The sequence below is a fragment of the Mycteria americana genome, unplaced genomic scaffold (assembly GCF_035582795.1).
Source record: "Mycteria americana isolate JAX WOST 10 ecotype Jacksonville Zoo and Gardens unplaced genomic scaffold, USCA_MyAme_1.0 Scaffold_29, whole genome shotgun sequence".
Classification (NCBI taxonomy): Eukaryota; Metazoa; Chordata; class Aves; order Ciconiiformes; family Ciconiidae; genus Mycteria; species Mycteria americana.
In genome coordinates, this window is record NW_027445621.1 from 3,381,269 (window position 1) to 3,404,772 (window position 23,504).

The 23,504-nt window shown below is 52.2% G+C and overlaps 1 protein-coding gene and 1 pseudogene across 1 annotated transcript; one reads left to right on the forward strand and one right to left on the reverse strand.

Annotated features, from left to right (window-relative positions):
- Positions 1 to 5,140: 5,140 nt before the first annotated feature.
- On the reverse strand, positions 5,141 to 6,108 carry LOC142403472 (olfactory receptor 14C36-like; annotated as a pseudogene).
- An 8,369-nt stretch (positions 6,109 to 14,477) lies between these two features.
- Positions 14,478 to 18,837, forward strand: LOC142403459 (olfactory receptor 14J1-like). The gene is made up of 5 exons (XM_075489706.1): positions 14,478 to 14,589; positions 14,675 to 14,795; positions 15,448 to 15,632; positions 15,697 to 15,856; positions 17,877 to 18,837. Exons 1-5 carry the CDS (start codon positions 14,478 to 14,480, stop codon positions 18,835 to 18,837), a joined length of 1,539 nt encoding a protein of 512 aa, XP_075345821.1.
- Positions 18,838 to 23,504: the final 4,667 nt, after the last annotated feature.

Here is a 23,504-nt window from a genome sequence, read left to right on the forward strand (position 1 = left end):
CCCCATGGCCTTGTTAGAGCAGAGGACTGGAGGCCATGATTGCAGGTAGGCACAGGCACTGTGCAGGCAGCTGTAATGCTGAGGAAAGCCTTGGTTTCTTTTAGGAAGCAGAAAGGCCAAGCCCTGACCCCCAGGCCCTGGGAAGGCAGACCCTGTCCCTCAAGCGTGGCTCAGGGCTCTTCCTGGGGGTGGTGGGGTGTGAGAGTGAGCAACGCCAAGTGTAGGAGAATTCTATGACCCCTCCCAGCCTCCCAAAGAAGGGGCAAGGACAAAACAAGGTCCAGAGCCTCAAAACAAGTTTTGCTTGGTAGGCCTAGGTGGCAGAGGCAACTGTCATAACCGAGGCGACAAAGACCTTGGTTTTGATGGGCGTTTCAGCCTTGCCAGAGCACTTGGCCATCTCTACTGTAGGCTGTCCTACACTGTCCCATGCCTGCACCTCTTTCCCTTCAGGCTGTAGACACCCATCTTGCTTTCCCACCTAGCTCTCACCCCAGCATTTCTATACCTTCACTGATGTCTCGCCACCCTCACTGCCTTTTCCTTGAAACACAAAGCCATGGGCTGATCCAGACTCCCTCTGGTGACCTCTTGCACCACAAGGATACTCTTTGAGTTGTAGGAGAGCAGTACACTGACGACCTTGACTTAATAAACACATCTCTGAACTAGGATCATGGGCGAGGGACCAAGAGGAAAAAGGGAAACAAGGAAAGCAGAAGAAGGAACAACAAGATAACTATAAGCCAATGAAATGCTGTGTGATAAAAGTTACAGAGCCAATTAGATGGGTAGAATAAGCACGTGCATTGCGCGTGCTTCACGTGAACCGGTCGGGATAAGTATAAAAGGAGTGTTGTCAGGGAAATAAAGGTCTCCCCCTACTATCAGCACCGGAGTCCGTGTCTCATTCCCTTCGTTGAGTGACATTTCTTTTTCAACACATCTAGTCTGAACCTTCTAAGCTGCACTTTGTGGAGGTTTCCTTCTCTTCCCACTACCAGGAAAACTCCATCATCTCTGAGACACCCTTCAAGCAGTTGCATGCTACTGCTATAGTGCCCTGAACCTCCACTTCACCAGGCTAAAGAAGCTTAAGCCTCTCAGCGTCCCCCAACCCCCATCCTGGCTGATGTCCTCTGGGGCCGCTCCAGTTCTTCCCCACTCCTCCAGACCAAGGAACCCCACACCCAAACACACTAGTCCAGCTATCACCACACCAGTGCTGAGGCAAGGGGGGTGATGATAACTCTGTTGTCTGGGTGGCCATGCTCCTCCTAATACAGCGCTGTGTGTAGTTGGCCTTTTTCACTGTTTCTACTCTTTTGCTCTATCAAATGGCATTTTAAATGGTACTTCACAGAGTCTGCGTGCCTTTCTTACTGGGGATGTAACAAAAGAGAACCTCCAGGTTCAAACAACCACCGAGTCATGCGCCTGCTGCTAGCTATCAGATTCTCAGGCAGAAGTGATGTCATAGTCAACCCCCCAGCCCTGTGTCTGCTGATGGCCAATCACTCAAGGAGACTGGAGACCAAAGTGGCCTCATACTCGCCTTCACAGCCATGTGCCTCCTACTGGCCTATGAGCTTCTCAGACATAATGGATTCATAAGGATAGCCCAACCCATCACCCTTCTTGTGGCCTATCAACTGACCAGACAAAAGTAACCTCACCATCATCTTCCAAGCCACGTGCCTGCTGCTGGTCTTTCAGCTTCTCCAGTAGACACAACCAAGCCATGTACCTGCTGCTGTCCCATCAGGTCTTCCAGTGGAAGGAATGTGACAGCCCATATCCAAGCCCTCTGCCTTGATGGGTCTACCAGGTACTCAGGGAAAGGGATTTACACCATTCAATTGCCAAGCACATGCCTTCTGCTGGCCTACTAGGGATGCTGGCAGGTGTGAGCCTAAAAGCAAATATCCCAGCCATCAGTCAAGGGCTGACCTATCAGCTACTGCAGAAAGAAGTGACCTCGCGGTCCCTTTCCCAGCCATTTTCCTGCTGCTGGCCTATCAACTCCACAGCAAGATGTGACCTCACTGCCACCTTCACAGCCTTGTGCCTCCTGTCGGCCTATGAGATCCGGAAGCACAGCTGGCCTCACCAGAGCATTCCCACCATCTCCTCCTTGTGGTCTATGAGCTGATTAGATACAGGTCACCTCACACTCCTCTTCCAATGCCTTGTGACTGCTCTGAGACCTCATGGTCCCTGCCCTGCCTTCAAGGGGCCAAACAGAGTAAGTTAGGGTTAGGAGAGGGGACAAAGATGAGGGGCTTACAGCACAAGAATGAAGACTTTGGGGGTTAGGTTAGGGCATAAGAGATTAGATCTCACCTTTCAGTGTTGCGGATTGGGCAAAGGCTTAGGGAGAGGGTTTGGTGGTGTTCTGAGGGTGCCTGGTTAGTGTTAAGGCTGTGGGCTAGCTTTGTGGGTTAGGGTTTTGTTTAGGGCTGGGGTGAGGGCTAGGGGTGAGGCTAGCATTGTAAAGCTAAGGATAGAGGATAGGGGAAGCAATAGGATAAGAGTAAGGGTAAAGAGTTATGGGTTTGGGATTTGTCTTAGATGTAAGGTCTGAGGTTCGGGATGGCGTAAGCTCAGTCAGGTTAGTAACAGTGGATTACTGTCAGGGTGAGGAGGGGCATTTAGGGGTCGGGTTAGGGCTTACAAGTACTGGTTAGACATAGTGTAAGGCCAAATAGGAATGTTTTCACAGTCTGTGTTTTCACAGTAACATCACCAGAAGCCATTTTACTTCCTCTTTAGTGTCTGCTGGCCAAGCCTCTCTTCCTTCCCCCAAATCTCCCGTCTCTCTTGCCCAGGCTCCTCCTGTCCTCCCCAGATGTGTCATCTTGTTGGGGGCAGCTTTCTGATGACCTTCACGACCTCAGAGTATCTCTCTCCCCACTGCTGACCAGTCAGAAGTGACCTCCCAGCCACCATCCAAGGGGACATACTGTCTGCTCTGCTTGAGAGGCCTCTTCACAGCCTACCCAGCAGCACTGGAGGAAGGTGATGCCCTGCACCATCCCAGAGGTACCCTGCCTGCAAACCCGCTCCGTACCAGAAGGGTTTCTGGGTTACCTTTCCCACATGGGTGCCTCAGTTACCACAGGGTGTCTTGGAGGCAGCGACCACCTCTGCGCAAACATCTGAGTCGAGCCCAGAACGTAAATTGTAGAAAACATTGAAACCTATGCAGAAAAAGAAGTCTATCTAATAGCTGAAAAATTCTTAATTTCCAGCATTGCTAGGCTTTGAATGATTTTTAATGAAATTTTGCCGATCACTGAGGAATGGTGCTAGTATCTGGCTCCCCGAAGGACTTTGTACCACTGATGGTGTTTGTTCCTGATTGTCCAGCCAACATCCCACCCACCACATCATCCACTTCTTCAGTCCAGATGTCAGCAATCTGCTCTAAGGAGACCATGGGAGACCACATCCAAGTTCTTGCAAACGTCCAGATACACAACATGCCCTGCTTTCCCCTCCCACATGGGTTCAGCAATCCCCTTCTTGTCCTCCAAGTGTCTGGACATGGCTGCAAGAGCATTTCCCCATCACCTTTCCAGGGACTGAGGTGAAGCTGACCAGCCTGTACTTCTCCCAATCCTCCTTCTTGCCCTTCTTGAAGATGGGTTTGAAATTTGCCTTTTCTGAGGACCTTGGCACCTCCCTGATCTCTCTGGCTTTTCCAAGATATTTGAGAGAGGTGTCACGCTGATGCCAGCCAGCTCCACGAGCACCTCTCTGCCCCTTCCCACACCAAAAGCCTTCTCCATATCCCACCCTTGCAGGGGAGTGCCTGGCACACAGCACACACCTCTCCAGGTCCTCAGGTCCTGTTCAGAAGAGAACCAGCAGTGACTTCTCCCTGCAGGCCCATGAGAGGCCCAATGGGCTCTCTGTGCAGCTCACAGCTTTTCTGAGCATTTTTCTCAGTGTTCCACTCACCCCAACCTTTCTGGTCCACAGGCTGTAGAGGAGGGGATTGTGCAGGGCTGTGAGAATGGTGTAGAAAAAGGGCTTTGCCAAACTATCTCAGGAGGGTTGTTCTGAGCATCACACAGGCAGGGATGAGGGTACTGTAGAAAACTGTAGTGGCACTGGTGAGGTGAGAGGAGCAGGTGGAGAAGGCCTTCTGTCTGCCCGTGCTGGATGGGAGAGCTGCCCATCCAGGGCCAGCTCTGATGCACACACGGGTTAACTGTGTGAGCAGGAAGAGGAGGAGGGGATCTAAAAAGCGGGTTATTAAAGGAAAGAGCATGAGTGTCACAGTGTCCCTACGTGGGAGCTCCAGCAATGGGGTGAAATCACAGCAGTGGTCCGCTCCACAGGGGCCACAGAACTATATTTGGGACATGACTGAAATGATTACTGTCGATGCAGAAATGCCCCTAGCAAAGGTGCAGCTGCCCTCTGGAGACAGACCTGAGTTCATGAGTCTTGTAGAGAGCAGGGGGTGGCACACAGCCCAGTAGTGATCGTAGGATGTGGTCACCAGTAGTACACACTCTGTACATGCAAAAGGTGCAGGAAACAATACTAACACCGTGATGGGCAGAGATGGTGCTGTCCCAGTCATGAAGCTGGCCAGGAGCTAGGGCAGGGTGGTGGATCTGTAGAAGATCTCCAGGGAAGACAAATGCCCCAAGAAGAAGCCCATGGGGGTGTGCAGATGCTGGTTTGCCACCACCTGCCTGATGATGAGGGTTTTCCCAAGCACAAACACTGTGTAGGTCATGAGAGAGAGAGACGGAACAGATTTGCCTAAGGGCTGGGAACATTCCCCATTCTGTAGGTATGGGGGACTCCATGATTGCCCTATTGCCCTTTCTCCACCTATGAGGAAGAAGATTTGGTTCATTTTTACTTGCTGGAGCCTCAGACAGAAGAAGCCATGCCAGTACATTTAGTTAGTTTAATTAGAGAAGGAGTATAGCTCCTTATTTACACACTCTCTGGGTCACACTAGTGAGGAAGATAATGAAGTACAAGTGGGGTGTCCACATTTCTTTGTGGACAACGTTATCACAAGTTAAAAACACAAGAAAAGAAAAAAAAATCTCGTCCAACACCAATGATAACAACAAAAATGAATAAAGAAAGGCTGGGCCTGTAATGAGTTAGACTATGAGTCATATGTTGAAGAAGATGGACACTCTACAGCTTCTGGAAAACATTCAGTCATCAGTTTCCACACTGCTTCCTTGAGCTCCTGGTTCCTCATGCTGTAGATGAGGGGGTTCACTGCTGGAGGCACCACCGCGTACAGAGCAGCAACCATTAGATTCAGGGATGGGGAGGAGATGGAGCGGGGCTTCAGGTAGGCAAACGTGGCGGTGCTCAAAAACAGAGAGACCACAGCCAGGTGAGGGAGGCACGTGGAAAAGACTTTGTGCTGGCCCTGCTCAGAGGGGATCCTCAGCACAGCCCTGAAAATCTGCACATAGGACAGCACAATGAAAACAAAACACGCCAAAAAGGCAAAAGCACTAAACACAAGAAGTCTAAACTCCCTGAGGTAGGCATCTGAGCAGGAGAGCTTGAGGATTTGGGGAAGTTCACAGAAGAACTGGTCCACAGCATTTCCTTGGCAGAGTGGTAGTGAAAATGTATTGGCAGTGTGCAGAAAAGCATAGAAGAAACCACTGCCCCAGGCAGCTGTGCTGCCATGTGGACACAAGCTCTGCTGCCCAGGAGGCTCCCGTAGTGCAGGGGTTTGCAGATGGCAACGTAGCGGTCATAGGCCATGACAGTGAGAAGAAAATACTCTGCTGAAATGAAAAAGACAAACAGAAAGACCTGTGCAGCACATCCCAAGTAGGAGATGGCCCTGTTGCCCCACAGGGAATTGGCCATGGCTTTGGGGAGAGTGGTGGAGATGGAGCCCAGGTCAAGGACGGAGAGGTTGAGCAGGAAGAAGTACATGGGGGTGTGGAGGCGGTGCTCGCAGGCTACGGTGGTGATGATGAGGCCGTTGCCCAGGAGGGCAGCCAGGTAGATGCCCAGGAAGAGCCAGAAGTGCAAGAGCTGCAGCTCCCATGTGTCTGTGAATGCCAGGAGGAGGAACTCAGTGATGGAGCTGCCGTTGGTCATTTGCTGCCTCTGCGCATGGGGACCTGCCCAGGGAGGTAAAGGCAGTGAGAAGTTACGGCAGATTTCACTGAGCAAAATCTATTCCAGTTCTCAGGGAAACCCCCCAGACTGCCTCGCCCCTTTCAGGGAGACAGGCAGGTCTCTTTCATGGGCTCTGGTTGGTGCTGGCTGAGGGTGCCATGGGGAGCAGGTGTCTCTGCTGGGGGCTCTGGGGGAGTCAGTCCTGCCCTACAGCAACAGGTGATAGCAACATGAGGTGATCTCAGATTAAATCCTCTTTTGATATCAAGGAGCTTTTCAGCATTGTTGCTCCCATTTCAGCCGACTGCAGGGCAGAGCTGAGGGGATCTTGGTTTGTGTATTTTGTTCTAGTTGCCCCACCACAACTGAGGAGTGCTTGGAAAGCAGAAATCCTTGGCATTCCTGCTGCACTCCAAGTGACATGTTCTGGGTGCAGACAGGCAAAGGGACTGTCCCTTAGTTCAGGGTGTGGAGAGCTGGTCTGTCCATCAGCCCTGGTCTCAGCTGCCCTTTCCTTGCAGCTCTTTGAGCTGGAGGATGATCACACCCAGATGTTCACCTGAGAAGAAACGGGAAACTCCTGAGAGCAGAGGAATCCAGTTTCCAAGTGCACATCTCCAAACACCTCCCCACCATCGCACATTGTACCTGAGGAGCATCTCAGCTCCCCCCTCCCAGGCCAGCGACACAGAGGGCTCATTGCAGCTGCCCACACACAGACGATGAGCCACATTGCCATGGCCTTAGCGCTGAGTTGTCTTCTCCATGGGACACAGAGAGTCCACGGGAGAGCTGTGCCCTTCTGGAGGGCAGCCTGCATCCCAGTAGGACCCCCGGGGAAAGAGTCAAATGTCCTAAAGATGAGGTGTCCTTAGGTGAGGGCTGACAGCCCCACACACTGCAGTGCCCAGAGCCCCCAGGTAAGGTGGGGACAAAGGCAGCAAGGACAGGAGGGGAAACACAGAGAAATGGCCCAATGCTCCTGCCAAGGGAGGAAGGACAGGCACAGACAGACAGGCACAGACAGACAGGCACTCAGGGGTTTCTCTTTACTGTGGGTCGGGCTACCAGGAAGAAGATTCAGCCTGAAACCCCATGACCCTGGGGACAAAGGCAGTGCTGGGTGGGGGAGGAGTCCAGGAGGGTGCTCCTTGAAGGTGTCTGCCCTGCAGGGGATGGCAGGGAGGTGCCCCAATCCCCACTCCCATGGCATTTCTGGGAGCAGCTCCCTGTCCCTCCCTGCCCATGTCTCTGCTGCCTGGAGCTGTCCCTGCCAGGAGCTTTCTCTGTCCCCATATCTCCTCCCGGTCAGTGCTCTCAGACCCTATCCCACCCGCTGTGTGCTCACCTCTGCCCTGCAGACACCTCCTGCAGCCGGGCACTACCCAGGGGCATCTCTGTATGTGCAGGGGCTCAGCAGAAGCTCTGTCAAGTCCTGATGAGAAATGGGGTCTCAGTGCCTTCTCCAGAGCAGAGAAATACATTCCAGTCTCCCACTGCCCACCCAGCCAACCAAGAGAAGAAACCTCAAAGCACAGGCTCCTGCCCTTGTAGGTAATCCTCATCCTGACCTTCCTCTTGAAAAGTCCCCTTGGAAATTCCCTGGGATTAATCTGGAGCTGTAGGCAGCCCTGACACACACAGCACCCTCTCAAGAGCAGGACCCTGTCTTGCCGTACCAGGGGGCACTCCTTCCACCCACAGCTTCTCCCTGCAGCGCCGTGGGGAGTTCCCCAGGCAGGCTGAGCACTGACCCTGCAGGCAGCAGAGTCCCTGCCCCAGCACACAGCCCCCTGGGGTGCAGGGACCCTGCTCTGAAGGACAGCCCTGGGCACCCCTGGCTGCACACCCAGCTTCACACCCTTGCAGCCATCCCCAGGACAAGGCAGCCATCATGCCCTGCCCCTCTGATGGTGCAGCAGGGAAGCCCTGCTCTGGAGCACGTCCTCCTTCTCCACACCAGAGAAGCCAAGACAGACATCCTGATATGTCATCAGACAGCATTCCTATCAGTCATGAGATGTGCCAGCTCTGGAAGACCCCTCCAAGGACACTCATCTGAATTTCCCTGCTGCCAGAGACTTACTGTGCCAAAGGCTGTGAAGATTTATCTCTGAACAAGCTCAGCTCTCTCCTTCCACCCCAGACTGCCTTTAACCTCTCTCTGCCTCGCTCCTCTCCCCTCGGCACCTGCAGGCAGTGTCCCCAGCCCTGCTGCTCTTTGCAGAGGAGCTGCTCCTGGGCAGAGCTGGCTCTCTGCAGCGCTGCCCGCTTGCCATGAGCTCCCTCCATGCCAGGAGCCCAGCCCAGCCCAGCAGCAGAGGACCAGCCCAAGGCATCTCTTTCTCTGCTCCCTCTGGGCTCCCTCCAGGTGTCCCTGGGGCTGCAGGGGAACCTGCTGTGAAACAGGCTGAAGGAACCACTGGTGTTCCCTCCCTCAGCTGGGGAGAGACACTTACTTCCAGCAGGGTCATTTCTCCTATCAGAGATAGAGTTAGGTCTAAACATCACCTTTTTTGTCTTATTATTAGCCAGGACACCCAGACAATTACAGGCAGGGATCTTCTTTACTCCTGCTGAGGGATAGGATTCAGCTGAGTCCATTGAGGCATCTCATCCTGCCTTTCTATTGCCAGTGCTGGAAAGGGGACTCAGCTCCCTCCCATGCCTGCCACAAACCCACAGGAGGTGGAATTCCTCTTGCATTTTTAATGCACATTGTTCAAGTGTGCATTAAATAGGCACCCGCATGTGAGCTCCTTGTCTCAGTTCCTGTTGTAAATAATGAAGATGTAGGTCAGGAGTTGGCTGTTCAGGTGAAGTACCTGGTGACATCTGAGGTGCCAGCGGTTGTCCAAGGCATGTGCAAGACAACTGCATTTGTCCCTATTAACTATTTTCTTGGCAGCATATGCTGCCATCTGACCAAATTATGTCCTGTATCATAGGGAGAACTAAGTTTCTCTCTGTCTTTTCTGTCAGCTGGGTTGACTAGATCGCCATTGACTATAATGACAGTTTTCATCCCCACATTGCCTAATCAAATTCCAGACAGTTACTCTAATGTCCAAATAGCAGTCTGTAGTGTTAGGTGAGAGGCCAAGGGTCTCACGCGTAACTACATGTGGCTGGCAGGTACAGCACGGGAAAGCCACCCCCGTTCAGAGCGAGTGTGTGTCAGACACCCCAGACAGCACTGCAGACAGCTTCGGTGCCTTTGTGCAAGAAACTGATTGCCACCACTGCCGCGTGGCAAGGTCCGTCCCTTCTGTATCCGGTAGATGTAGGGCAGTCCAGGAACACAAGGCACACCACGCTGGGGTCTCCACTCGTGAGCCTACATTCTCAAGCTGCTGTTTTTTCTCTCCCCCAACCGTTACTCACCCCCTTGATGATACAATCAAGGAACAGACCAACCATTTTCACATTGGGCCTGACAGCAGCAGCTTGTCATTCATGGAGATCACCTTCACATCCACCAAAGGCCCTAAGGGGCAGCAGAGACACCACTGAAGTAAACCTGTTTCTTTCCAGGGTTGCACTTCCCAGCCCCGGCTCTCTCTGTCCTTGGCGACAGCAGGGTTTGCTCACTCTCTCGGCGTCCAATTTCAGCTTTATGTTTCCATCTGCTGTCCACTCTGGCATGCCTCTGCTCTGAAGCCAAGCCTTTGCAAACAGGGGTACTTGGATGCTGGGTGTGGGGTAATGGCTGAGGTGACTTAAAAATTAGAACTTATATTCACACTTTTAGGTAAGGCACAGCATTGAAGAAGCCTCCCAGGTGGAATGCGGCTGACATGTAAGGAATCCATGGCATGGGAGTTCCCTAGGCCTGCAACCTTAGATGTTGGTAACGCCAGGGGAACTTGGTGTGCTGACTCTAAGAGGCGCTGCCCAGAGGGAGGAGCGGTGTGGAGATGCCGCGGCCAGGCTCTGCAATAATAGGGGAACTTAAAGGTGTCAAAGAACTGATAAGCTGCATATTTACTACCCTGGGCCAACAGCCTGCCACATTTTTGACAAAATGCTGTCCTTTTGGTGAACTTTGCTCATTATAACATCATTGTAATACCAAAACACACCTCCATCCCAAAAGCTACCCTCCTCCAAGGTGCGACCACCCCTCACTGAGCTTGCGTACTGAATTTTTCTAGCTTATACCTTTAAAAGCGAAGCCAGAAAACTTTACACCAATCCTAAACAAAGGTATGTATGACTAGAGTCACTCAAGCTCCACCTGAAAGGTGAAAAATAGTATAAAATAGCTTAAGAGAAAGAGAATGTTAGGGAAGACACCATCGTGTATCATTCTGACGTTTGGGATCAGTCGACGGGCTGAGCCTCTCTTCCCCCCCATCGGGACACCTTTGGGTAAGAGTCGAACACTTGGTTATTCCAAGTGCCTCCCCAGGAAACTTAGAAACCTCTACAGAGTCGCTTTATTATCTTTTAACGCGTTTGTGTCCGGCCATGTTACTCATACTCTTGATATACACGTTGTGTCCTGCCGTGTTATATACATGTTTGTGTCCGGCCGTGTTATTCATACTCATATTCTTGGTATTTGTCTGTGCTTTGCAGACAGTTAATTTATCACCGGTAATCCAAAGAATCTGTGTGTCGGTTGCTCTAATAAACTGCACTCTTCACTGCTCTGGCCGTGATGGTTCCTTCAACACGACCAGACTGGGGGGGTGTAAAAATTAATGCTGTCGCCTTAGCGAAAGCCCTGAACTAATAAGTGTCTATACACACAGTCCTTAGAAAATAAACCGTTGACCAGGTCTGAGACTAAGACTGGATCTAGCCACACCTAGACTCCTCTCTGAGAAGGAGTTTAGAAAGCAAGGGGGTCCTGTCTGAACCTCGTGACTCAATGGGAGGGTTCCCCTCAGCCACTCCTCAGACTCCTATTTGTATGAGACAGTAACCCTTAACGCAACACTGCTTTCTTTGGAGAAGTGGCTGCAGACAGCCACAGCATTTCTCTTCATTAACAAAAACAAAAACACAACTAAAAGGGAAAAGAGTAGTTCGGGAAAGAATAAATGACATTCCTCAGCTGTCTATCAAGTTCAAGTTGCCTCCATTCAATTCCACTTCTACTTTTGAGTGGAAAATCTTCCCTGAGGTTAGTAGGAAAGGACAGAGAGAAAGGCGAGGAAGGAGTTGGCCGAAGAGACGGTCAGGCGACAGGAGCAGCAGCTTGAAACTGCCTGAAGCTCAAAGCAGCACCCGGGTACTTGGGAGGGGTCTGAGTGAATGGAGAGTAACGGGAGGAGGAAACTGGAAGGACGCTGGAAAATGCATATGTGCCGAGAGTCTGCTGAGAAGATGACGGGAGAAATGGTCAGTTTAATCAGGACATGTGGAAATACCTAAAAGATTCGTGAGATTCTCTAGACTCCATAGTGGAGAGAGTAGTGGTCAAGCAAGTGCTGGGAAGATCAAGGTTTCTTCTCCTGAGAGCAGCACCCATCCGGGAAAGTTTCATGATGGCAACACAGGAAAACGTGATTTCTATACTAAAAGTATTGCAACATTTCAGCTGATGAAAATGTTCCCGCACTATGTAAATGTGGAGAAAATTGCCTCATCTTTGCAGGCTGAGCTCAGTTCCTGACCAGAAGCCTCCAGTGCCACTTGAGGAGGTCCTGGTGTGCCTGACAGACTCACCAGGGACTGGTGGTGACCACAAGGGGCCGTGGGAGACCGGGACCCTCCCATTGAAACTGCAGAGGGAGGGGACACCAGGCATCGGTGCTCCTCCAACTCAATCCACCCTGATTGCCAACACTGTTCTTAAAAAAAAAAAAAAAACAGAAAAAGAAAAGAAAAAAACCGAAACGCAAACCAAACAGGCCCTCCTGCCCCACCATAGGACAAATATTTTGAATTAAATCAAGAGGGAGTATAAGAGCATAAGGAAGTTTAAAATATGAAAAGTGCAATAATAGCTATCTTTTGCTTTATGTTTTTATATTTCTTTTCTTTTTCTATTTGCTTAGTTTCCAGCTCACCACGTCCCTCCAAGCCCAACCAGCCCATCATTCCTATACCCATCAACTTAGTCAACCATGCAGAATGCACTGTCCTAACTCGTGATCCCAGAGGACGTGCTAAGGGACACACTCTCAACCAAACTGGGGCTAAGCAGCCTTTAGTTCCCCAGCTCATCTTCTGGGACTTCTTGAAAGATGCTCGCAACATTTGCTTTTCGTCAGTCTTCAGAAAGTTCCCCTGATCTCCCTGACCTTTCAGAGATGATGATGAGTGACACCACTGTGACACTGGCCTGCTCTCCCATCACCCGTGGAGGCAGCCCCTCTGGTGCCCTCGACTGTTCAGGGCTGAGTTTGCTCAAGTAACCCCTGACCCGACCCCCTTCCACTGCTGGTTGTTGTCCTTGGGTTCTGCCGCCAGGTACAAAGGCCTTGAAGACCTTGCTGGGAAAGACTGAGACCAAGAGGACGCAGAGGATGTCAGACCTCTCTGCATCTACTCTCCCTGAATTCAGAAGTGGCCCCGCATTGTCCGTGTTTATTTTTTTACTCTTACTGACGCAGCAGCACCTTAATGGTCCCCTTGGACTCCCTTGCAAGGGTCATCTCTAGGGAAGCTGTGGGGTTCCTAAAGCCATTCCTATTTCTGAATTCCTCCACCTGAAGTGAGTCTCTGCATCCACCTCCTGGATGCTTCCATTAACCATGGAGCTTCCTCATGAGTTCCCTCTTCACCCAAGCTGCTCTTGTGAGCTATGCACTCACCACTGCTCTTCGTGGGCAATTCCGTCATTAAAGACAAGCTGTACTGAGTTGTGCTGCCCTTCGCTGCTGCCCATGGGATTGCCACTAAAATCCCCCTGAATAGGCCCAAGTCTTCCCCTCTGAGGTCTGACACCTGCACTCTGCTCCTCTCCTTCCTCATTCTGCTCAGGAGCTGGACCCCCCTCTTTCATGGTCACCACAGCCAAGGATGACACTGCTTTTCACATCCCTGACCAGCTCTTCATGGTTTGCAAGGACCTGATGCAGGTGAGCATTATCTATGTTGATGCAGCTGGTGACTTTCCTAAGAAATTGCTCCCACCTCCTCCACAAACCCCTTGGTCTATTTTGACAGTGCTGGGTTCCCCCTCCAATGAACGTCAGGGCAATTAACGTCCCCAGAAAGAGCCCCAGCTCACTCATCTGGAGACTTCCTTGACTTGCTTAAATAAGGTCTTGTCCACCTCCTCCCCTTGATTGCAGGTTCTTGATCTCCCACCACCAGGTCGCCCTACCTGGCCCCTCCTCTGATCCTCACCCTCAAGGGCTCACCCAACCTCCTGACTCTCCCAGCAAGGAGCTCCATACATCCAAGCAGCTCCTTCACACAGAAAGTCTTCCTCTTCTGATGCTCCCAGCCTGTGTCTCGTGAAGAAACTTTATCCATCCATTGCAGCACGCGAGCTGTGTGAGGCATCCCACTGTGCCTCAGAAGTTGTTCCATCAATGTCACAGCTTGTGACAGACCATGGGGGTTCAGCTCCTCCTGTCTGTTCCCAGGCAGAGGACAGTGTTGCACACCTGGGCTGCAGCCCCTGAGCTGTGGCTCCAGGGAGATGCTCAGACTTGTCATGGTGAACAGTGGTACCAAGCACCCAAGAGTCCTTGTACACAAAAGCTTTGCTTCATGGCAGAGACATGCTGGAGCGGAAGGCAGATGGTGTTGTAAGAAAGAAATGAGGGGCTCAAGAAGAGAGCAATCCCTGCTGTGCCCAAGGTGAGAGAGAAACAGGGCTGGGCTGTGCAGCCCTGGCAGGAGAGGGCATTGCTGTGGGGGGTCTCTGCAGCCCTGCAGGGCCTTTGGTGGAGAGAAGCACTGATCTCCTGGAAGGACAAGGTGCTGCTGAAAGTGTCCTTGGGTGTGGACATCCTGTGATCTAGTCACACTCTAAATTCCTTGGACTCTTTGAAGACCTTATCTTCAAAAGGGTACGTCAAGGATGGGGGAGAAGGGAACCAGAAGAAGCTGACAATGTAGGCCCACAAGTGCAGACCCCAGTGCAATGTGCTTCTTATTCATGCAGTGCCTTGCATCTCTGGATAGAGATGGGACAGAGCAGGCCTCACGGCAGGGGTGGGAACCAGTCACTTTCACCTAAGCACCAAATTCATCTGAGATACCGCCTGGGGTGTCTGTCACGCACCCGCTCTGGGTGGACATGGCTTTCCTGTAGGTCCTGTGCTGTCCCTGCCAGCCACAGGCAGTTTGGGTGGAGAGCCTTGGCCTCTCGCATGGCACTACAGGCCTGTATTTGGGCATTCAATGAGCAGCTGCCCTGCGTTAGGTTAGGCTAGGTGGGGATGTGTGAGACAGCTCTCGTTACAGACAACGGACAGCTAGTAAATGCAGCTAAAGGAGGGGAGAAAGAGAAAGACTTCACTCTCCCTCTGGCCCATAACTCCATTTGGTCAGGTGAACACCTCTAGAGGCGGCCCTGAACAGCGTGGGTAGGGACAGGTGGTGATGTCCTAAATGTGGGCATCTGCCGTCATTTCAGTGGGCTTCCTCACCAGGCTGCAGGATTATGCCCCCAGATGTTTCCCACACCAGGTGTTTGTGTGTGAACTCCTGCTCTCCATCTCCATCACTGACCATGGGACCATAGACAAGGGGTGCAGGTGCCTGTTTTTAACAGGCGCCATTACTGAAGCAGGAGGCATCTCACCTCCTGTGGGTTTGTGGCAGGCATGGGAGGGAGCTGAGGTCCCTTCCAGGCCCAGGACTGCAAATGCAGGATGAGATGCCTCCATGGACTCAGCTGATTCCCTTCCCTGTGCATGGGCAAAGGACATCCCTCCCTGCCAGTGTCCAGGTGTCCTCTCTAATGCTGGGACAAGGAAGGGCGATTCTCAGACCTACGTGTGTCTCTGAGAGGAGAAAGGGCACTGCTGGAAAGAAACGTCTCTGCAGAGGTGAGACAGGCACCATGGGTGATTACTTGAGTGTCTTTGCAAGGAGGTTCCTGGAGAGCCCCAGGGACAGCTGGAGGGAGGGCAGGGTGGGGTGGGGGGCAGAGGAAGTGAGGTCTTGGGCAGGTCCTCTACTGCTGGGCTGAGACAGGCTCCTGGGAGGGAGGGAGCTGGTGGTAAGCAGGCAGCACTGCAGAGAGACAGCTCTGCCAAGGGGCAACTCCTCTGCAAAGCACAGCAGGGCTCTGGGAAAAGGAGTAGGGCAGAGAGAGCCTGAAGGCAGTCTGGAGTGGGAGGACAGAGGAGAGCTCAAAGGGAAGGAATCGTGACAGCCCCTGACACGGTAAGTCTCTTGGTGCAGGGCAATGCAGCTGCGGTTCCTGGAAGGCTCTCCTAAAGCTATCACAGCCTACAGCCTCCGAGATCTGTGCGGAGGAGTGCCAGTGCAGGGGCTCCTGTTAGACAAGTGTGAAGGGGTGAAGGCAGGGTGTGCAGCCAGAGCTGCCCAGGGCATTTCAGAGGGGACTTTTCCAGAGGAAGATCAAGGCAGGGAATATCTCTAAGGTAAACTGCTTTCCTAAGTCTATGCTTTCCGTTTCCTGTCTTTCAGGAAAAAAGGAGAAGGTGTTTCTCCGTTTAGAGAGGGAGACTGAGAGTCCTGAGCTGCTGCACTGGGAGATCAGTAGGTCTGGTAGGAGCCAAGGAAACTGCTTTCACCCACTCCTCTACCTCCAGAGACCACCAGCATCACCTCTGCTGTCCTCATCAGGGTTTGTCTGACCTGCTCCTTACTGCCTGCAAACGGGGAGTTCCTCTCAAGAGTGCTTGAAACTGGGAGGTTTCTTCAGGTCAGGGCTGAGCAGACAGTAGTTGGTGCTGGGGTCTGTGATCCCTGACAGGGAAAACTTGAGGGCAGAGAAACATTTCCCAGCAGGGATAGCTGCAGGCAGCAGGCACGTGGGCAGAGAGCTATAGGAAACTGCAAGCAGCAATGTCACGGGAGGGAGAATTTGGCAAGCTGCCTGTCATGCCCTCCAACGCAGCCCCCTCCCTCTGAGCAAGACCCCCGGTCTCGTCTCCCACCCAGCAGAGCCTCTGCCCTCAGGGCTGTGTGGTGCAGGGCAGGAGTTGCCTCCTCTGCAGCCGGAGCTCTGGCACAGCAGAGCTGCATCTCTCCTGACACGTGGCCACTTCCCTCTGCAGAGCCAAGGGGCTGAGAGCGACCGCCCTGGGATTTTGCTAGCTGGGAGGTGCTGTGCTCTGCTGGGGAAGGAGAAGGCTTTCCTGATTTTAGGAAACGGGATTTTAGGATGAGGATAATAGTGATAACACGCTGCTTCCCTGCTCTGCAGGTGCACAAGAAACTGGGAGGGGGCACAGCCAGGATAGTTGATCCAAACTCACCAAATGGCTATTCCATACCATATGATGTCATGCTCAGTACATAAACTGGGGGGAGTTGGCCAGGGGGTGGCAGTCTCTGCTTGGGTATGGCTGGACGTCTGTCGGTGGTTGGTGAGTGGTTGTGTCACTGGTTTTTTATTTCCCTGGGCTTTTGTTCCTCTCTTGCTCACTAGTTGTTTTCCTTCTCATTACAATTTATTATTATTATTTGTTGTTGTTCCAATTCTTAAACTGTTCTTATCTCAACCCACAAGTTTTCTTACTTTTGCTCTTCCGATTCCCTCCCCCATCCCACCGAGGGGGGAGGGTGAGCAGTCGGCTGTGTGGTACTTAATTGCCGACTGGGGCTAAACCACGACACTGCTCTTGGGGTCCCTGGCAATAAGAGTGGTGGTGTGGCACAAGGGGTGGGGTGTTGGGTGCCTGCTCTGATGCTGCCGTGGAGGGCGCTGCCCGGGAGGTGTTTCCATGGGACCAAGGTGCCCAAGGCCTCTCTTCCTTTTCCAGGCTCGAGACACTGCAGTCAGTGGCTGGGCAATGAGACACTGCTTCCTTAGCAGACATCACCTTAAGACACCAGGTTCTGCTGGACAGGGAGTGCTGGGGGGCTGTGAGCATCAGCCCAGAAGGGCATAGCTGTCCTGTAGGACCTTGGTGATGTCCGAGAGCACCTGATCTGCCCATGTGGATCAGCATCCTTGTCCTGGCCTCTTCATCCTACTCTGCAAAGCTATGCTGGAAAGGAGAGGTGTTTTGAAATCTGCACCTTGAACAGGACCCCTCTGTTCCCAGTCCAGTCCAGTTGCTTTTTCAGAACAACCTCTGTGTGTAGTCCTCCTCCAGCGGAGAGCGGTGCAAGCACAGAGCAGCTGGGCACCAGGCTGATGGACAGAGCAGCCACCTGGATGGGAGCACTGACGCAGCTTTACACTGAGTGCAACAGTCATCGGGGGAAATTGAGCCTTTCCAAGAACATTTCCGAGGTGGGATGGGGGTCTCTGAATACTAACACACACTGTAACGAGACACATGTGCTGCACCTCATCTCCCACCTTCCTTTGTGGAAGAAAGCGTCCTTCTGAGCTTTTTACCCTCCGCTATAGTGCAGCCCAGGGATCCCCTCCCCAGGAACCCTCCCTCCAAACACACTGGGTGTTGCTGCCTCCATGTGTCATTGCTGTAAAGCAGGGCTGACCCTTAAGGAGCCCATGGGTAGAGGGCACTGCTCTGCACAGCACACTCAGCCACCACAAACCAGAGCTGATGCCTCGGAGATGCACAACAGCCCCCAGGAAAGAGAAGCACCCTTAGGTATTTCACAGTGAAGGAATGGAATTTTGCTCAGAGAAGCTTCTCTGAATTTTTCTGTTTTGTCTCCTTTGGCAGTTTCCATGCCCAGAACAGGCAGATGTCCAATGGCAGCTCCATCAATGAGTTCGTCCTCCTGGCATTCACAGACACACGGGAGCTGCAGCTCTTGCACTTCTGGCTCTTCCTGGGCATCTACCTGGCTGCCCTCCTGGGCAATGGCCTCATCATCACCGCCATAGCCTTCGACCGCCGCCTCCACACCCCCATGTACTTCTTCCTGCTCAACCTCTCCCTCCTCGACCTGGGCTCCATCTCCACCACTCTCCCCAAAGCCATGGCCAATTCCCTGTGGGACACCAGGGCCATCTCCTACTTGGGATGTGCTGCACAGGTCTTTTTCTTTGTCTTCTTGATTGGAGGAGAGTATTGTCTTCTCACTGTCATGGCCTACGACCGCTACGTTGCCATCTGCAAACCCCTGCACTATGGGACCCTCCTGGGCAGCAGAGCTTGTGTCCACATGGCAGCAGCTGCCTGGGGCAGTGGGTTTCTCAATTCCCTCCTGCACACTGGCAATACATTTTCACTACCACTCTGCCAAGGTAAAGTCCTTGACCAGTTCTTCTGTGAAGTCCCTGGGATTCTTAATGTCTCTTGCTCAGACTCAGGCTACCTCAGGGAAGTTGGGCTTATTGTGGTTAGTGCCTGTTTAGTCTTTGGATGTTTTGTTTTCATTGTGCTGTCCTATGTGCAGATCTTCAGGGCCGTGCTGAGGATCCCCTCTGAGCAGGGACGGCACAAAGCCTTTTCCACGTGCCTCCCTCACATGGCCGTGGTCTCCCTGTTTGTCAGCACTTTAATGTTTGCCTACCTGAAGCCCCGCTCCATCTCCTCCCCATCCCTGGACCTGGTTGTGTCAGTTCTGTACTCGGTGGTGCCTCCAGCAGTGAACCCTCTCATCTACAGCATGAGGAACCAGGAGCTCAAGGATGCCCTATGGAAACTGGCCCAAGGGACGCTGTTTCACCGACAATAACCTGCCTTCATTTCTCTGCACATTTCCCAGAACTTCTCTTAGGCCAGGAGTCTGCTTTTCCCTCTTGTGATAATCCTGCTTATAGATAATTTTCTGTGTTTATTCTCCATGCCCTGAGGTTTGATCCTGTTGTGTCTGACCCTTGCACAACACTGTGTGAAATGTGGGATGCCCAATAGCAGCTCTTGAATAAAAACGCATCTCCCAGGTGCAGTGCCTGAAGGCTGGGCTTGTCCTCCAAAGTTGCTGCCAGGAAAATGGCTGAGGAATTGGTCTTTCAAAGAGTCTGTTCTCCATGTGTTCTCAATGGTTTGGGACTTAAGCTCATGATACCATTGAGTTCCACAGGACCAAATGTTCTGTATTTAAAAGCACTCTTCTTGGTGTCCAGTGGCCGGGGACACACTCCATGAGCTCCCCATTATCTCCTTAGGTTTCTTCATGTATGACAGGACTGATAGCATATACAAGTCTCTCTTAAAAATGAATTTGGAGGGGTGAGGAGCAGAGAGGCTGGGGACTCATCACGTGCCCTCGGTTTGGAATGAATGGAGAGTTAGAAGGTGGAACACCTTCAGTTAAGTCCACCAAAGTAAAGCACTAAATCAATTTACCCATGAACAAGGACTCTGCAGTGCCATGGGAGTCAGTGGGGACTCAGCAGGCAGAGGGATGGGGAGACTGGAGAGATGCAGGAGCTGCCTGCAGAACCCCAGTGCGAGGACTATTGTGCTGTCCTGGGGAGTGGGGCTGGTGGGAGCAGCAGAGTGGGCAAATTCAGTCAGGACTGGGGATCACGTACAATATGAATTCAGGAGAGCCAGAGAGTGCCTAGCCTCCATTTCCTAATGCTCTCAGGGCCAGCACTATCCCTGGGGCTGACGGGAAGACTGAACCCCCCTCTCTGCCCTCCAGAGCTGCTGTGCCCTTCAGAAGGGTGGGGCCACGGGGTGAGTGCCCAGAGCTCTGTAGCACCTTGCAGTGTGCGCTGCTGTGGGACCAGCCCAGGTTGGGCTGCTCTGCTGGGCTTGGCTGGTGTGAGGGCAGGGATGGTGGTGAGAGCTGGGGAGAGGCTGGCTGGGCTGGAAAGAGTCCAGGAGAGGAAAGCATCAGTGTAGAGCTAAGCTGTGAGAGTGTGCAGGGTGGGGGCACACAACAGGGTGCTCACAGTAGACAATCAGGTGTCATGGTGAAGGAAGCAAGGCGGCAAATCTGCAAAAGAGAGGGTTCCTGTCTGTGCCATGTTCACAGGACAGCCTGGGAAAGTTGTCCGGGGAAAACTATCCCAGATGAGTCCCACACTTTAGCCATTTCCGTGTCTGGTCATACACCCCAGCCCTGAGGAGAGACGTTTGCTGCATGGTCACCTCTGTCCTCCTCTGGGGCTCAGTGCCATGCAACTCCACTGCCATTATTAATAAAAAGGGAACCAGTTTGCTAATGACACTTGTTACACACAAGTCCCATAGCTCTTGCCACAGCTGGTCTCTCAGCCAAGCCCATTTTTAGACAGCTCCAGCTAGATCAGGTGCTCATGGCCTTGTCTCAAGAGATATTGAAAATGTCCATTGATCAAGATCCTACCAACTGGCTTGTTTCCTTGCTCCACTGTTTTATTCTGAAAGTTTCTCAAAAACCCAGCTCTCTCAGCCTTCCTTGTCCGTAATGTGCTCCAGCACTCAACCATCCTTCTGGCCTCTGCAGGACTCGCTCCAGTCTGTGTAGTGTCTTCCTTGTACTGTGGAGCCCCACAGTGGACACAGCCATCCTGATGTGGTCCTGTGCTGGGTTAAACTTGGCCAGCAGCCAGGCACCCACGCAGCTGCTCACTCACTCCTGCTGACTCAACAGGACAAAGGGAGAAAATAAATCAGAAAGCACATGGATCACAATAAAGTAAAGGAGATCAGTTACCAATTACTGTCACGGGCAAAGACGTGTTGACTTGCCAAGGATCAATTTAATTTGTTACCAATTAAAAAATATTTGGATTGTGAGAAACAATGACAAAAGTATTAAAGACCCTTCTCCTCATACTATCTCCCAGGCTCAAATTCCTCCATTGCTCCCAAGTCATCTAATGACCCCAGTCCCAAGAGGAGCAGAGCGGATGGTGAAGAGGGGGTTAACAGTCAGTACAGAACATCTCTGCCGCTTCTTCCTCCTCACACTTCTCCCCTGCTCCAGTTTTGGTCCTCTCCATGGGATCCCACCATATTTGTGATCAAGGCGATGTGTTGTTCAATTCTTTCTGTCTTACTTTTCTCCTTTATACTCACAGAATCACGGAAATGTTGAGATTGGAAGGGACCTGTAGAAACCATCTTGTTCAGCACCCCAGCTGAGGCAGGTTCAGCTAGAGCAGGTTGCTCAGCACGTTGTCTAGGTCGCTTTGGAATATGTGCATTTATGGAGACTCCAAAAACTCTGTAGGCAACCTTTTCCAGTGTTTGACCACCTTCACAGACAAAAAGTATTTTCCTGGTTTCAGATGGAATTTTATATACATTAATAAGATCCCTCCAAGCTTGTTCTTCTCCAGATTGAACAGTTCTATATCTCTCAGCCTTTCCTCCTGTGAAAGTTGCTGCAGTCCCTTAAGCCAGCTTTGTGGCCCTTTCCTAGACTTGCCTTAGCAGGTCAACAACTTTCGTGCACTGGGAAGCCCAGCACTGCACACAGAGCTCCAGATGTGGCCTCAGCAGCGCTGAGAAGAGGGGAAGGATCACCTCCCTCCATCCGTCAGCAATGCTTTATTTAATGTAAGAGGCTGTTGGCCTTTTCTGCAAGAGTGCACTGTTTGCTCATGCTCAGCTTGTTGTCCTCTTGGATCCAAGGGTTTCTCTGCAGAGCTGCTGTCTAGCCAGTTGTCACGTTTTAACGCCAGCTGGCGAGTAAGCACCACACAGCCACTCGCTCACTCCCCCTGGTTGGATGGGGGAGAGAATCAGAAGAATATCACACCTAATGGTTACTTGGGAAGACAAATGCCATCACTCCGAAAGTTCCCCCCTTCCTTCTTCTTCCCCCAGCTTTTAATTGCTGAGCGTGATGTTACGTGGTCTGGAATATCCCTTTGGTCAGTTGGGGTCAGCTGTCCCGGCTGTGTCCCCTGGCAACTTCTTGTGATCCCACAACCTACTTATTGGAGGGGTGGGGTGAGAAGCAGAAAAGCCCTTGACTCTGTGTAAGCACTGCTCAGCAATAACAAACACATCCCTATACTATCAACACTGTTTCTAGCACAAACCCAAACCATAGCCCATCCTAGCTACTGTGAAGAAAAGTAACTCTACCCCAGCCAAATCCAGCACACCGGTCAGCCCCCAGTATGATACCCACAGTGGGGCTGGATCACAGGCTGTCCTCCCCCAGGGACTTTCTCAGCAGCACCTTGTCCTTCGTGGAGATCGGCTTCACCTGTCACAGGCCCCACAGTGCTGCAGGGTCACCTGGGACAGCAAAGCCCTCTCCTGCCAGTGCTGCACACCCAGGCCTGTTTCTCTCTGGCCTTGGGGACTGCAGCTTTTGCTCTCTTTGTGGGAAACTCATTCCTCATTATGTTGCCACCTGACCTCCACTCCAGCATGGCTCTGCTGGGAAGCAAAGCCTTTCCACACAAGGGGTCCCATCTCTGGGTACCAGGTTTCCATGTGACAAGTCTGCCCTTGGCCCTGGTGCCACGTCTGAGGTGCTGCAGCCCAAATGGGCACCAAAGCCCACAGCCTGGGGCAGAGACAGGAGCCCCATGTGCCCTCACAGAGCTGTGCCATGAGTGGAATAAGAGCTGAGGTGGGGAAGGACAGCTCCCACAGCTTTTGTGGTAAAGGGGATAGACATCTTTAGAAGAGACCGACAGGGAAGATGAGAAGTGGGGGATGCCTTGTGTGATGTCAGGGCAGCTCAGATGTATGGAGGGTTGCTATGGGACACGTAACAGGTTAGATGGTGGCTTCTGTGTGGTTCAGCTTCTAAATGGGCCACCCATTCTTCTGCTCACCTGGATCTGGTACTCCCAAAGGAGGAAGAGCTGGTCAGGGATGGGAAGACCAGTGTCAGCCTCGGCCGTAGCGACCATGAAATGTGGTCTCCCCGATCCGCAGGGACATGGGGAAGGAGAGTAGCAGAGAGCAGACCCTGGACATCAGGGAATGAGAATTTGGCCTATTGAGGGCACTGGCAGGTGGGGTTTCATATGGCAGTGTCAGGGCCCTGAGAGCATCCATAGGCCTTCATGGCCCTGAGCAGCATCAGCTGGGGCCTCCACCTGCATCTCTGTCCATGGGCCCAGGAGACCATTGAAGCTCAGGCCTCAGTTTCAGCCCCAGCTTGATCTATACTGTATGTATACTGGTCTTCAGATACAGCCATAGACACAGCCTTGCCTGTCCATGGACCCTGTTGATTCGCACTTGCAGAGTCACACCCCAGCTTGATTATTTATGGGGGGTACAATGGAATGACACCATGGCCCTCCAAGTGCCAGACCCCAGCTGATTCACAGAGGCCTAGGGCCTTTCTGCTGCCTTTCTTCCCATCGCTTGGTCAGGTTTAGGGAGGAGAGGAAGGAAAAGCAGGTGAGGTTTCTGGGTGCCAGTGATTGCAATGGGGGAGCAGAGCCCTCACCTGTGAAATGATCTAAAGGCTATACTAGTTCAAAACTGTTG